This window comes from Calliphora vicina, chromosome 3 (genome assembly GCF_958450345.1).
Source record: "Calliphora vicina chromosome 3, idCalVici1.1, whole genome shotgun sequence".
NCBI classification, from domain to species: domain Eukaryota; kingdom Metazoa; phylum Arthropoda; class Insecta; order Diptera; family Calliphoridae; genus Calliphora; species Calliphora vicina.
In genome coordinates this window covers 82,626,104-82,643,204 of record NC_088782.1, presented here as the reverse complement: position 1 = coordinate 82,643,204, position 17,101 = coordinate 82,626,104, and the positions used below count along the sequence as shown (strand labels likewise).

At 31.1% G+C, this 17,101-nt stretch overlaps 1 protein-coding gene across 2 annotated transcripts in view; it reads right to left on the bottom strand.

Moving 5' to 3' along the window:
• Nucleotides 1-17,101, bottom strand: part of LOC135954948 (armadillo repeat-containing protein 8-like) — a 450,125-nt gene that overhangs the window by 34,094 nt on the left and 398,930 nt on the right. For both annotated transcript variants that reach the window (XM_065505202.1, XM_065505203.1), the window contains one exon: nt 15,231-15,782. In XM_065505202.1, coding sequence (XP_065361274.1) covers nt 15,231-15,782 — 552 coding nt within the window. The remainder of the gene's footprint in view (nt 1-15,230; nt 15,783-17,101) is intronic.

Genomic DNA, 17,101 nt, shown 5'->3' with positions numbered 1-17,101 from the left:
CAAAATGGGTATTATCTCAAACTGAAATATAATTGAGCATGCAACATATTTAGAAAGGAAAACGACAACTTTTCACATGTCTGTATACATACGCCCATAGGCCAAAAATAAAAAAAGGAATTCTTGTGAAATTAATGTTTTAGTTAACCTATTTGTTTGTTAATTTTTTGTAAACCTTTATTATGTTTACTTAAAGTTTTAGTTGTGTTCCCCCAAGATTGCCCGGTAGGTTTCTTTTATATTGTATTAATCTGATTCTTAAGATAATAAAAGTGCTGAAGTTAGTTGCGGAAATTTGCGGATGGGCGTGTAATCTGTAATATACTAACCCACCGTCTTATTTTTCCATCGGTACATAAAAATCTGATCCATGGAGCTGAGGTAAGCAGGCATGTAGTAGCACAAAGTATACAGATGCGACACGGGAAAAAAATATATTTGTCTCTTTCGCTCGAAACAATTTCAACTGGTTTCGTTTTGTGCTTATTTATATAGTTGTTTGTTTTAACGCACTGTCTGTATTCCAAAAAAGCAGATTTTAGTGTTTTTGAACTGTCAAATTTGACGCCTCTGTATACTTTGTGGTAGTAGTGTCAATAGGTGAATTATCGGAGGAAGCAGCTGAAGCGAAAAATAAGCATATAAAACAGTTTAGATTGCAACCACTGTTGCCAGATTTGCCGATTTATCGGCATTTTGGCGATTTTTGGTCGGAAAAATGGCAAAGTGCGATTTTAGTACTCAAAATTACGATTTTATGAAAAGTCTATATTTACATCAAGGTTTTCATATAATCTTTTAAGTAACAAATAGAATGAATACACATTGAACTGTAATTGTTTTTGTAAAAAAGAAGATTATATATAAAAGCAGAATCCGAATTTAAAGAGCTTAAATTACATGATTTTAATAATTTAATGAAACAAACGTAAATGTTTGTTTAGATTTTTAAAAAATTTTTAATTTTAGTCGTACGCCAATGTATATAACAGCTACTTGAAAATTTTCTATAAAGAAAAGTCTATATTTACATCAAGGTTTTCATATAATCTTTTAAGTAACAAATAGAATGAATACAAATTGAACTGTAATTGTTTTTGTAAAAAAGAAGATTATATATAAAAGCAGAATCCGAATTTAAAGAGCTTAAATTACATGATTTTAATAATTTAATGAAACAAACGTAAATGTTTGTTAAGATTTTTAAAAAAATTTTAATTTTAGTCGTACGCCAATGTATATAACAGCTACTTGAAAAATTTCTATAAACCTATACTAAAGAATTATTAAAGTTAATTAAGCCTTGATTTTCCCGAAATTGAAACATTGTTGGTCCGAATTTGTATACGTACGAAAAGTTTGCTAAATTTTTTTTGTACATACTTATTATTCGCAATATATGTAAGCCGACCTTCCAGATTTTATTTAGCAACCGAACAAGAACCATTCATGTTTGTAAGTTATTGAGAGCCTTCGGAAAGTTTATTTCAATCAGTGTTGCCAATTTAGCACTTTTTGGGCTAAATTTAGCCCTTTTCAATCTTGTTTAGCCACAAAAAATTTAATTTAGCCTTTAGCCATTTTTTTAGCCTTTTTTATTTTCATTTAGCCATATATATTTACTCTAATGAAAATAATATATTTACTCTAATGATCTGAAATTTTTGCTGTTGAAAATTAGTAAAATCAGTTCAAAAAAATTGGCAGGGATATTATGACAAAAATTAACTAAAAATGTTGAACCAGTAAACAATTTAAGCACATACAAATTGTTGGACCTTCCATACATTAAAAAAATGCCATAACTAATATAGAGAAAATGGACGTTATTTGAATAAAAATTGTTAATAAATATCCCAGCAAAAACTTCGCTTACAAAGATACAAGTAATGTTTTTTTTAATAACTTACTTTTTAAGTAGTAAAGTCTAAAAAAACAAAATAAACAAACAAAACAAAAAAACTGTTACTTTTTTTCAATATGCCCATTTTTATTTTTAGAAAAACAGAAAAGAATATTGCATTACAGTGTAAAAACATTATTTGACGCACAATGAAATAACTAAGCAGTGGTATGTGAGTACAACAACAGACTAGCAAACGGATGGTTGGTGGTTCGACTCGTGGCTGCGACTTATTTTTTTTTATTTCTTGTTTGCAAATACAAAATTCTATAAATAACTCTACTAACAAAACAAATTATTTCCGGCCAAAATATAAAGGATTACTTTTGGGACATCGCGAACAAAAATAATGACTTCTTTCAGTAGAAAAACAAGTAGTCGAATCGTCAAATTCCCCTTATTTTGCGGCTTATTTGTAAGTAAAGTTTTTGCTGGGAAAGAATTGATTTTCATTGGTAAAAACATAAATTTTGCCATTAGTTAGTAAACATATCAAAACTAAGGTAGCCAAAATATGTAAACATAAATATTTAATTAAAATTTCGAAAAAAGTTAATTTTCTATATTTGATCAGATAAAAATGATCATAGCTAAATTATTATCGATAATGAACTGAATTTTTCTTTCTAAATTGGTTGGATTGTAGTCTTTGAAAACGGTATACTATATGTCATGTGTTAAACATTTTTTTTAAAGTACTATATTTACGTCAATACATCGCCCAGATAAAGTTAAAAGTATTCTCTTTAACCCTATATATGATTTTATAAACGCCCGGACCCGCGCGTAAAACATTAACATATTTATTGACAATTTTTATTCAAATAACGTCCATTTTCTCTATATTAGTTATGGCATTTTTTTAATGTATGGAAGGTCCAACAATTTGTATGTGCTTAAATTGTTTACTGGTTCAACATTTTTAGTTAATTTTTGTCATAACCCAACAAAAACTTCGCTTACAAATCTACAATGTCTTTTTTAATAACTTACTTTTTAAGTAGTAAAGTCTAAAAAACAAAATAAATAAAACAAAAAAAATTATTACTTTTTTTCAATTTGCCCATTTTTTTTACTGCATGTTTATTTTTAGAAAAACAGAAAAGAATATTGCAATACTGTGTGCAAACTATTATTTGATGTACAATGAAATAACTAAGCAGTGGTGTAGTGAGCACAAAGGCAGACTACCAAACAGAAGGTTGCAGGTTCGAATCGGGTCTGCGACTTATTTTTTTTTGTGTAAATAAAAAAGTAGAGTTATACTAACAAAACAACTTATTTCCGGCCAAAATATAAAGGATTACTTTTGGAACATCGCGTACAAAAATAATGACTTCTTACAGTGGAAAAATAAGTGGTTGAATCGTCAAATTCCTCTTATTTTTCAGCTTATTTGTAAGTAAAGTTTTTGCTGGGAATATCCCTACAAATTTTTTTGAACTGATTTTACTAATTTTCAACAGCAAAAATTTCAGATCATTAGAGTAAATATATAAATTTCATTAGAGTAAATATATATGGCTAAATGAAAATAAAAAAGGCTAAAAAATGGCTAAAGGCTAAATTAATTTTTTTGTGGCAAAACAAGATTGAAAAGGGCTAAATTTAGCCCAAAAAGTGCTAAATTGGCAACACTGCCGGCGACGCACAGTGGTATGAGAAAAAAATTGGAAATAAATCTGTAACTTCTAAACCCTTAGTCCGATTTGAATGACATTTGTTATGCGCACAGACGATGTGTTGTCGAGTTTAAGTTTTGAATTTTGACCGCACGGGCCCACAGTGGGTGCGCCCAGGGTTCCCCAAAGTAGGACACCTCGGGTATACTCAATTTTTAAAACGATCCTATTTCTTCGGCTGTGTTCCGATTTCAAAACGATCACATATATAGAATCTCTCGTCGAGCACTACAAAAAACCTCGTCGTAATTATCAATTATCTCTTATAACTTAGGAGATATTCGCATTTGAAAATTAAATTTTTCTCTGCGAGTTGTTAAGTTTTCCCTAATTAATTTGCCACGAAAAAAAGGACAATGTAGACATATTATATGTCAACGGATAGGGAATTTTGTCTACTTTTCAAAGATATATATAACTTTTTACAACTAAAAAAATCATGGAATCCTTTTTTGAAAAATATGACAAAAAATGCTTTTTTTGAGTTTTTGCAAAGATACAAATATTTTAATTTGAAACAAAATTTTTATTTATGAATATTTTTTAAAAAATTTTACAGTAATATAGATTTTTCGATTTAAAATGAAAAACTAAACACCAATTTTTAAATTTGTAATCAGGAATCCCACAATTCCCAAAAGTGTTGAAAAATCCCAAAAATGGGATTTTTTAGTTTAGGCTATAATATCCATACCAGGGGCGGGGTTATCGGAACCCTTTACAAAATAATTAAGAACATATTGGGCCATGTAAAATGGGTTACTATATTTTGATATCGAGTATACGATTTGAGAATTTTTGCACTAAAGTTGAATTTTACATAAAAAATAGGCGTTCTTTGAATGGACCTGGTCCCCTCGGTATAAAAAATTTTCAATTTTGTTTTAATTTAGAACATTCGATGTAAAGTTAGCTTTTTAAAAAGTACAAATTCTTTATACATCCTTTTAGAAATTTTTTAGATAACTTAAAAAGAATAATAGTACTTTTTTCCCAAAAAAATATTTAAAATTTTTAAAATTCAAATGCATGTAACTTTGGACTCAGTCATGATTTTTAAACAATTCTTTCTATATTTTATACATAAATTTATTGTTAGTCCAACAAAAGAAAAATGGATAAAATCGGGAAATATTTGAATCCGCTGTTATCAAAAAGCTGGAGTAGGGTGGGTAAAAATGATGAAAATTTAATTTTCTATATATTCTATATATGTGATCGTTTTGAAATCGGAACACAGCCGAAGAAATAGGATCGTTTTAAAAATTGAACATACCCGAGGTGTCCTACTTTGGGGAACCCTGGCCGCACCCCCTGTGGGCCCGTGCGGTCAAAATTTAAACTCGACAACACTTCGTCTGTGTGAATGTCAAATTTCATTCAAATCGGACTAAGGGTTTAGAAGTTACAGATTTATTTCAATCTTTTTTTTTCAAATACCACTGTGCAGCGGCAAAAAATTTTAGATCTTCATTTTGTAGGCCTTCTAAAAGACCTGTTTACATATTCTAAAAGATGCGATACTCATTCCACTCTGCCTGCTCTCAGTAGACGTTCTAGAAGGGCTTTGCTTCTCTTTCTAAAAACCATCACACACATTCTAAACTCCATTGCAAAATCAAACTTGCTTGTTTTTGCAATTATTCCTACTAGGATCGCCTGGTGGCCGAAATTCGACCACTTTTAAAACGTTTTTTACCACTTTTATGGAAAGAATTTTTAAATATTTTTTTATATTGTGCACATCTAAAAAAAATCCTTTCAAATCATACATATATGTTTCATCAATATTGGTGGACAATAACATACTTAAAAGTGTACCACAAAAAAACGTGTGGCCCATTTTTTATAAGAGAAGATATATATAAGTCTATAATAACTTTTTTGACTTTTTTTTAAAAATGGACTTTTTTTTCTTAAAATAAAGCTTAGATATTTTCCTTGAACACCTATTTGGTCGCGTAGTGGGATGCGAGTGGGATATCTATCAAAATAAATATTTTTATTTCAAACATACAATTTTTGACTTTTTTTTGCAAAATCAAAAACTTTGTTGACTTTTTTTTTCAAAATGGACCCTTTTTTAATTTTTTTTTTAGCTCAAACAAAACCTTAGATATTTTCCTTGAAGACCCTTTTGGTCGCTTAGTGGGATATCTATCAAAATAAATATTTTTTAACTCAAGACTTACAAATTTTGACATTTTTTTTTCAAATTCGATTTTTTTTTTCAAAATGGGCCCTTTTTTGAAAATTTTTTTTTAGTCAAAAGAAACCTTAGGTCCATTCCTTTAAGATATTTTAGGTCGCTTAGTGGGTTGCGAGTGGGATATCTATCAAAATAAATATTTTGTAACTCAAGACATACAATTTTTTCCAATATAGGCCCTTTTTTTAATCTTGTTGAAAAATTGTATCTGAGTTACTATCCAATAGAACTAACATTGGTGCAAATTTCATCCCGATTAGAAGACATTTCATAATTTCCTGTTACATAATCGCAATATTTCGTTCTAAAAACTCTGTCTGGTATGGCAGTAGACACTTAATTTTGTGAATTAACCCCTTATGCCACACCTTGTCGAAGGCCTTATTATTTTCAAAAGATTTTCTGATCTCTCCAGTCAATCCATTAACTTGTTCAATGGTTCCATGTTGTTCACGAAAACCAAATTGATGAACTGGGATAATATTGTTACGAAATTGTACTTGAATTCAAATATAACGATTTTAACGGTTGATTTAAAAGTAGCCTAATGCTTTTAAATAACAGTGCTGTAATAGCAAACTGTAACATATCTGTGGGCATTATTAACATTGAATAAAAGCTTTCAGTTGACCATTGATCGTAAGTTGGCAATGCTGCACAGTGGGGGATCTGAAAAAAAAGTGGAAATAAATCTGTAACTTCTAAACGAATAGCCCGATTTTAATAAAATTTCCCATGGCTATAGAGGAGGTGTCGATAAGTTTAAGTTTTGAATTTGGGCTTAAACAACCAAGGGGTGGCCGAGCCACAATGCCCCAAAGTGGGGCACCTCGGGTATATCAAAAATTAAAAATGATGCCAAATTTTTGTTTGCGATCCGATTTGAAAGATTTTTATATATATGGAATGTACTAGACGAGATCTACAAAATACGTTTTGTAATACAATTTATTGCACTGCCTTGCCGACTGCTGCATAACCAAATACCGGTGAACACTACAAGATGAAGCTAATTACTGTGAGTTATCTATTTTGAAGCCATTAATGAGACTAGCGGAAAAGAAAAGATATACATATTATATATCAGCGTGTAGGAAATTATGTCCTCTTTTCAAAAATGTACAAAATTTTTAAGAATTAAAAAAATTATTGAAGACTTTTTTAAAAAATATGCGAATAAAAAATTATAGCTGATTTTTTTGGAAAATTTAAAATTTTAAAATGCAATAAAAGTTTTGTTTATGAATAGTTTTTAATGAAATTTTACACTTATATAGAAACGTTCGATGCAAATCCAAAAGTGAAAAAGATATTTGTGAATTGTTAATGACAATCCCACAATTCCATGACATTGAAGAACAGATTGGGACATACAAAACTGGTCTTAATTTTTTGAAAGCAGCTATGCGATTTTAGAATATGTTGTCTAAAGTTGAAATTTACATAAAAAATAGGTCTACTTCGGAAGGCTCTGGACCACGCAATAATACGAATTTTGATATTATTTTGCTTTTATAATATTTCCCGAAATGTTATCTTTCAGAAAAATATAAACACATTATTTATTTTTTTCTCATTTTCTGTATAATTTAAAATTAATGTAGGTACTTTTTTCGAAAAAAAATGGCGAAAAAACGACTTTTTTATTTTTTTTAAGTTTGAATGCACATAACTTTTGACTCAGTAGATATTTTTTAACAATTCTTTCTTAAGATTATTAATAAATTTGTTATTAATTCAAAAAAAGATACTTAAAGAAAATCGGGAAAGAGTTGGATCCGTTATTAGCAAAATGACAGACCAAGGTAGGCAAAAAAAATAAAATTTTACTTTTCAAATGCGAATAACTCGTAAACTATAAGAGATAATATATGGCTAAAGCAATGTTTTTTGTAGATCTCGTCTAGTACATTCCATATATATAAAAAATCTTTCAAATCGGATCGCAAACAAAAATTTGGCATCATTTTTAATTTTTGATATACCCGAGGTGCCCCACTTTGGGGCATTGTGGCTCGGCCCCCCCCCCCTTGGTTGTTTAAGCCCAAATTCAAAACTTAAACTTATCGACACCTCCTCTATAGCCATGGGAAATTTTATTAAAATCGGGCTATTCGTTTAGAAGTTACAGATTTATTTCCACTTTTTTTTTCAGATCCCCCACTATATTCTATATTCGAATATTCAGTTAAAGAACATTGTAGAAAGTACACCACAGATGGCGTATGTATTAGAAACCTTTAGACAGTTAAAGAGAAATCTAGAGTGCAGATGGCAGTGTTGTAAATAGTGGCAGAGGTTGCAGTCGTGAGTGAGTTTATCAGAGACGCTATTTGAATAAACATCAACTGAGTGCCTTAAAGAGTGCTGTGTTTTTCAAATGAATTCGTGTACATTATAAAGTATGTCTGTATTTCTGAGAATTTATAAACGTGTATAAAATAAAACATTGAGTGACTATTTAATTCTGTTGGTGTACATTTTAAATAAATAAAGAGTTGTTACAATTTTTGAACTACTAAACGGCATTTATTTTCAATCAAAAGTATCCGGTTTATTTAAAGGAAATAAACCAAACGTTTTGAAAAGGTTAAAATGTAACAATATTTTGGTATGGCATAATTTTACATAGCAATATTTTCTCAAATAACTTTGATATGCAGGGCAGTAGACTTATAGGTCTGTATGAAGACGGCATTGTTAAATATTTTCCTGGTTTATGTATCATTATGATCTGTGCAATTTTCCAATTTGTTGGGAAAACGCCTAGTCTAATGATCGCATAAAACAATACAGATAGCACGATTATAGCTATATTCGGTAGGTTTTTAATCATGGATGGCGTAATTTTGTCATATCCTGGAGATTTTTTTGTATTTATGTTATTTTTGATAACTTTTCAAACATCCTCGGGACTTGCTCTGATATGATCATCCGCTGTCTCATGAACAGGAGGATTTTCCAGTACAAAATCATTGTTGGGTGGATTTGGCTTAAATACATTACGTAGGTGCTCGGGTAAAATTTATGCTTTGTCCTTAGCATATCTTGCCCAATTACCATCAGCTTTTCTCAACGGAGTTTTTGCCTCTACCGGTGCACAGTGGTCCAAATTCTCAATCTAGCCGGAAAAAAGTATTTTAAAAAGCCGTATCGACATAAAACTTTGTTCGTTTATATATTTCATCAGTATAAACAATCTGAGAAAAAAAATTTTTTTGGGCATGAATGTGTGTTTTTGTATGTATATTTTTTTCTTTGTGGGTTTGTTTGAAGCCTATAAACGGCGAAACGGCTGGACAGATTTTCCTGCAATTTTCACACCGTATTTCTGTATGTGTGGAAGGAATTAAAGGATACCATTCATTAAAAAATTTGAAGTGGGCGAAATGCCACGCCAACCTTAAAAATACAGCTCATTGCTTGTAATGGACATGTTAAACTCTAAATGAAATAAAAATCGTTGAGGCAAAAAGTGGGAGCTAATTTTTTATACATTAAAAAGCTACATATATATAGATGACGACAACATAAAAACTAAAGCTTAGCTCTGTTAAATTACCATTTGAAATTCTAATAGAATTTGGACATTGAACAAAAATTTCACATTTAAAACACACATGTACATAATTCCATTTTTTTTCTAAACAAAACATATTTTATGAAAAATTTAAACAGTGATTTTTACTCTTACCTTTGTTATATTAATTACACCAACAAATTTTTTTTTAATTGTTATTATTTTTTGACGACAATTTCACTTGCACTGTTAAATGTCGCTTGAGATATTAATTTTTTAACAAAGTATCAATTACTTGTTTTTGAAGCAATGTACCAATGCTAGTGTAGTGTGACACTTGGCAACATATTACCATTCGAAAAATTAGCTTTTGAAACATTAAAAAAATTACTTTTTTCCGGCTAGATTGAGAATTTGGACCACTGTGCGGTGGTTTGATGTTACGTGTGGCTTTCCAAAGAGAAAAGTTCGTATGTTTAGTATTCGTCAAACTCTCATGTATCCTCTGTTTCTGCGGCCCTCTTCTAAACAAATGCTCTCTTCAGTGGTATAATGTAAAAATTTGATTTTGCCACACCTCTCCCTTTTTGCGCGACTTTCTGAAATTTTCTAGCCGTAACACTGCCTATATGTTGTGATAGTATTGCTCCCTGTCTCCATTTTCCATATAGTGGTATTCTTTAAATTTATAATAATTCTTTCATTATTTTAAAATATTTTGTTTTTAATTTTTGTAAAATTTTGCTAAAAAATATTTAACATATTTAAAATGTATGTAATAGTTAAATATGTCGTTACGTCATATGTAACATATTTATCTTTGGAGTCAAATATGTAATAATGTAAGCTGTTACGTCGAAACATATTTATCTTCACACACATATATTATTTTTTTCTATTTATTGTTTACGTTATGAGCATTAATATATAATGAACAAATTTTAAAATTTTAAATCAAATTTTGTAGTTTTACCGCTTTAATCGAATTCATATGTAGTGATTCTATTGTATTGTCCGTCACTGTATATGCATTTACTTTCTTTTTTTTTAACTTTTTATTTATTTATTGAATCTGCCTATATCATTAGGCCTAACAATAAGTGATTAGATCTTATAACTAAAATTAAAACTAATTGCTCTCTAAAGAGAGCATTGTTTGATGCATGGACCTCATCTTAGCGGGGTGGTAGATCTCCTCTACAAAGCCTTGATCTGGTTTGGCTCTGTGCGAGAAGCCGAGCAAGCGGATTTGGGTGTGATTGCAGTTTCAGTATATATTTTGTCGCAGACTTTCTTAAACTCATCCTTCACTAGTGGCACTTCCAAGTCCCTGTGGATGTTTTCATTTCTTATGTACCATTGTGCACCCGTCATGACGCGTCAGGGTCCTAAGAATTTTAAACTGGGCCCTCTGTATAAGCTCAATACTGGAATTACTGGCCGTTCCCCACAATTGGATTCCATATGTCCAAATTGGTTTTAAAATGATTTTATATAGGGTGACTTTATAGTCCAGGCTTAACTTTGATTGGTCACTTATTAACCAGTGAAGGCTAGATGCTTTTAACTTCATGTGAAGTCTCTTGGTTTCTATACGACGGCGCCAAGTAAGTCTTCTATCTAAGTGAATACCAAGGTATGTAACATAATTGGACTGAGGTATATTAACATTGTTAAGTGTGACAGGTGGACAGCATCCCTTCCTCAGTGTGAACGTAACATGTTTGCTTTTTAACTTATTTACACGTATTATCCATTTGTTTAACCATGTTTCCACACATCTTAAGTAGCCATCTATTTTACTAGATGCTATATATGGGTTTTCATGCGAGCTAATAATTGCGGTGTCATCAGCAAATGTAGAAATAGTCAATTCTTCGCTCGTAGGCAAATCAGAGGTGTAAATCATAGAGGGTAGGTCCAAGAACACTTCCTTGTGGTACTCCTGCTCCAATCCTATATTCTCTTGTCACGTAATTGTTGTACTTAACTGTAAATATACGGTCCGATAGATAAGATTCCAATAGTTTATGAGTAGATGGTGGCAGCAAACATTTTATTTTACATACCAGGCCTTTGTGCGACATCCAAAAATATTGCTGAACAATATCTCTTTGATTCAAAGGATTTTCTTATCTCTCCGGTTATACGATTAACTTGTTCCATTGTTCCGTGGCGTTCCCGGAAACCAAATTGATGAACTGGGATTATATTTTTCTCATTTAAAAATGGTATGATTTTCTTTTGGAACATTTTATCGAACAATTTCGATAAGCAAGGAAGCAAGCTTATTGGTCTATAGGAGGATGGTACGGGCAAGTCCTTACCTGGCTTTGGTATCATTATTATCTGAGAAGTTTTCCAATTTGTCGGAAAACTGCATGTTTAAAGATCGCATTAAATATTGTAGACAGCACAATTATTGCCACACTCGGTAGGTTTTTAATCATAGTAGGTGTAACAGAATCATTTCCAGGTGATTTTTTTAATATTATATTATCCTTGATTACTTCGTTAATGTCTTCTGGTCTTATATCTAATATGTCATCATTAGATAATGTTGACACAGGTGGCTCTACAAGTTCAAAAACAGTAGTTGGCGAGTTTGGTTGAAAGACTGTACTTAAGTGATCGGCAAATATTTTAGCCTTTTCCTCCGTGCTGCGAGCCCAGGTACCGTCAGCTTTCCTTAAAGGGCTTTGCCCCTCTACCGGTGGCTTGATATTTTTCGTTGCCTTCCAAAGGGAAAAATTTGTGTGTTTGGTATTTGTTAAACTTTGAATGTAATTTCTATTTCTGCGATCCTCCTCTAATTGAAGGGCTTTTTTCAGATTTTTACTAGCAGCAGACAGCCTCTGCTTTGCAGCAGGTGATCTACTTTGTTGCCATTCTCTTCTGAGTTTTCTCTTTTCTAAAAGAAGTCGTTCAATATCTGAGTTGGAAATGTGCATATAAGTTTTAGGAAATATTTGACTCTTTGAATGATTTAGAGCCGATACAATTAATGACGTAAAGTCATTGACACTTTTATCTACATCTTCCTCACACTGAATACAAAGATCTGTGTGGATATGACTGCATATATATTTTTTATATTTAATCCAATTTGTTTTAAGGTAATATGTTTCAGTATGAAATTTTGAAATGTTAGTCCTCCCGTAATAAGATACTATAATTGGGGAATGATCAGATGATAAAACATATGACATTTATGTAGATATTGAATTTCGATTAATATTTTTTGTTATGGCAAAGTCTATGAGATCAGGAATTTTTTTACGATCAGCAGGCCAGTATGTTGGTTGTCCAGGGGACACAATATCCAGGCCATTGTTGCGATCAACTAATGCTTTATAAAGCTGTCTACCTCTGGGATTCATTAGTCGAGAGCCCCAGTAAGTGTGTTTGGCATTATAGTCGCCACATGCCAGAAAGCGACCTCCTAGCGTGCTAAAGAATTCTTTAAACTTCTCCTGGTCATTGAAAAGCGTGGTGGGCAATAGATCGCGCTTATATTTAAATCTCCAGCAAAGCTTTCCAGATGAATGGATGTTGCCTGCATATAGTCTTTTGAGAATTCATCTAAACGATTTTAAACGATTTCTAATTAAAATACCAGTGCCACCATGTGCCTTACCATCAGGATGATTTGTACAGTAGAATGTATAACCCGAAATATAAAAGTTATACCTATTGGTAAGATGAGTTTCCGAAACCAAAAGCACGTCGATGTTTATATTCTGCATGAAGTGGGATACCTCTGATTTGTGTTGGTTTAAACCGTTTGCATTCCAGAAACATAGTCTCAAATAACTCATTTTTTTGTTAAGAGGATTTGTATCATTTGGTTCTGCGCTCTTAAAAGCTCTTGTATTGTGTTTTGCATGGACGACATAAAGTTTGTCATATTTTGATTAAGAGAGGTAATATTCTGGGTAAGCGCGTGCATAAGTGCTTCCAATTTGATTGGATTGTGAATTTAATTGTGTTGAGGCTGCTTGTTTGTTCAATAGCGGAACTTCAGAATTGACTGGTGAATAGGTGTTTTCAAATTTGTAGGCTGGCACTTCAGATGTTTTCCCTCTTATTAGGTTTTGCCTCTCTCTTAATCTGTTCAATAACTCCTTATAAACTGGACATCCGCGGTAGTTGGCTGAATGATCGCCACCACAGTTACCACATTTTCTTCTGAGACCATTCTTTAGGATATCATATCATTGTGATGAAGACCGAAGGTCTCCGAATGCCACATACACTGTTCGCAAGGTACAATAATTTTTAATATGTCCAAACTCTTGACAATTACCACATTGAACAGGACTATTTCTTTTAAGAGGCTCCTCAATTGTTATTCTACAATTTAACAGATATCGTGATGAGTAAATTGGGTGAGTTTCATTTCCCCTCAATTTATTTTTTTCTGGCTCCAACTCGAATCTAAACATTGGCTGAGGAATTATATCTTTGTTAAATATATTAACTACAGCTCTTATTTCGTAGCCCAATTTTTGCAGAGCCTCCTTGATATCATTAGTCTCAACACTGGACTCTATGCCTTTAATGACAACTGTCAACCCTTTACTACTTTTCAGTTGATAGGTATAAAAATTCTTTTTATTATCATTTAGGTATTGAGAGATTTTTCTATAAAAATCCTCAGTGTATATGACTATTTTCGTCTCTTGCACACCGCCTTTTCTTATTGGAACAATATGGAAATTATTTTTTCCAATGAGTTCAACAAATGTTTTGACCAAATTATACGAGCTGGGCTCACGCAGATATGTTGGTGGTGGATTTAATGATTTCTTTTCGTAAGCACCATCTTTTATACTCTTATTATTATCCTCGCTCAAGAGTGCGAAACGATTGCCTATCAAGGGATTATCAACTATCTTCTGTTTCTTGACAGACGTTCCATTATTTTTGGGACTTAAATTTCTTTTATTAATACTTACATATCTAAGCATACCTGGTAGTACTGGTAATTTCAATGTACTTATCTTTTATTTATTGTGGTTTGTTTAGTGTTAAAAACATTCAAGTTCTCACTATTCTTTGTTAGTGGATCACAAGCATGTTTATTAACAGTATTTGTCTGTGTTTTTAAAACTGGTATATTTGTTGTTGTATTTAAATTTTTCATATTTTCTTTTATATAGATATTGCTTGTGTATTATTTTGTTCGTGTAATTGTATCACGGGGGAACAAGAGCGTGCTCTCTCAGCTGGTTTGGCGGTTAACCTTCGCTTTACCAATACCCACCCGGGTGACCACATCGTTTTTATTGGTTTAATATTTTTTTTTAATTTTGTTTCGATTTAAAATAAATTTATACTCACTGAACAAATTTTAAGGTTCTATAGAATTTAATGGAAACATTTTAAACTTTTTATAAGGTTTTTAAAATTTCATTCGTCGCATATATTTATAAAAGTGTAGTGTCACCCGGGTGGGTATTGGTAAACCATGTACATAAAAAAACCTTTGGTAAAGCGAAGGTTAAATAATTTTTGTTGTAGCTGGGGTCATTTATTTTTTTGTTTTGATCACTCTCCCCGTTAAGAAATATGTAGGCATTTCTGCCGTTCATACTGAGCCTCCTCTCATCATGAGAATTCATGTGCTCTTTTAAAACAAACAAAAGGAATTAACACTTTATGTTTTTTTTAAACCAGTTGTTTTTCTTTTTTTTAAACAAAATTGCTTTTGCAAATTTTTATATTTATCACTAGACACAAATATAATTTCAAAGCGTCCAATCGCTAATTTTTAAAATTTTTATTTGCACTAAAAACAATAAAATTTTAATAAAATCGCGGAGAGAATAAAATGCACGTCTGTTTGTAGAGAAAACAAACAGAGTGGTCTGAGCATTTACTTCCTACATATTATATATTTACTTTAATACATACCAATAACTCACAAACTATGTCCATAATATTACTATTTGATGTTATGTAGTCTTTTTGATTCATTGAGGCAATGTTTGCTAGAATACACAGCACTTGTTCTTTTATCTCGGGTGAATTATTATTTTCCAAAACTATGCAGAAGCCATCTAGAATATCTTTCGAGTGTGACGACATTATTAGTTCAATATGATAAGTGTGACAAAGAAGATTTCTCAGCAAACCTAATGTTTTTAAGAGAACTAACGGATTCGATTCGTTAAGAATTCTCAAGATTCTTCTTACACCGAATGTATTAATAATATTGGTTTTTGTATTTTCTTCGGATTGATACGATAAGTTCATTAAAGCCCATATACAATTTAACTTTAATGAAGATTCATCATGGTCAGATAAGTTCGATAGTTTTTCAATAATTCCTGAATTGAGAAGTGGTATTTTTGCCGGAGAAAATTCAAGTAGAAGATTGCAAAGAGTAGCAGTCACAATGATAAGAAACTCTATAGACGGATCGTTATTTATAATATCAAGCAATGGTTCCCAAATGGCGTGGTCCTGAAATAAAATAAAAGAAAATAAACATAAATATTTATTTAGTAAGTACATATGTATTACAGTTAGAGTAACTTCGGGTAATGTGTTTTTTCTAAATTTTGGCCACAATATATATGGATATTAAAAAAGTTGTGAAGCAATAAATTGCTAATGTATTCTCTAATTGTTTTTGCAGTTGAACATTTTTTCCGTCAAAGTATAAAAAATGTATGTGAAAATATTGTAAGGAACCCAAAAACCAGCATTAAAAAAATTGGATGGTAATATGGACCACTATATGAGGGTAATGTGGACTAGTATTTAATACATAAAATTCATGAACCAGCTAATCATGATTAAAAAATTTTATTTCAATATATTTTTATTAATACAAACTAAAAAGTCGCGTTCTTGGCTTAGATAGATTGCTTACAAAGTACATAGTTATTGTCGGGTAATATGGACCAGTAGTACATAAAGTAATTCAAGTCCACATTACACGAACTTGGGTTACAGTGGTAAAAAATTATTTTTACCTAATAATCTAAATGTGCTTAAATTCTTACCAAATATATGCAAAACTACGTGTCCACTTTAATTATATAAAACAACCAAACATTAAATTCTACCAAGTAACTGTACCAAATTTTGTTTCTTACTTTAGCCGAAAAAAATGTTGAGCACGCGCATTAATTTCAATACAAGAATAAAAAGCCAACATATCAATTACTCATGAAAGCAAATGTGCAATTTTGGTTTCAAACAAATTGTAAAATGTACGACAAATCAGTTTTATCATACCTTCAATAGTTTCTGAAAAAAGACACTGGTCCACATTAGACGCATAGTCCACAATACCCGAAGTTACTCTAATACTTATTAATAATAATAAAACTCATGTGGCAATAAAACATAAGGAATGCACCTAATATCGAAACTAATGCTATGTGAAAATAGAAATTCAATTATACATACATATAAAGTAGACTTTCCAAAAAAACCGAAGAATTTCAAAACCGCGGTTTCGATTTTAAAAAATTGAAAAACGATCGGTTTTGGTATAATTTATTAAATATCAAGTGTTATAGAAACATAATCAGTAACATAGGAAAAGCTAAAAAATTTAAAATTCAAACTTGAAGGGTGTTCAAGAGCTTAAAGGAAAATTGGTACATTTTCTTTTAATGGTACTTTTTTAATATATTAAATTAGTTAGCTTATATTCATTAATGTTGGCTAATATGCTTCTCAGTAAAGAAGTAATCAATAATAGGGGGCTCAATAGTATTATGATTCACAAAAGGAGAACTAAACCAAAGGAGTGCTTTTTCGTTCTTCAA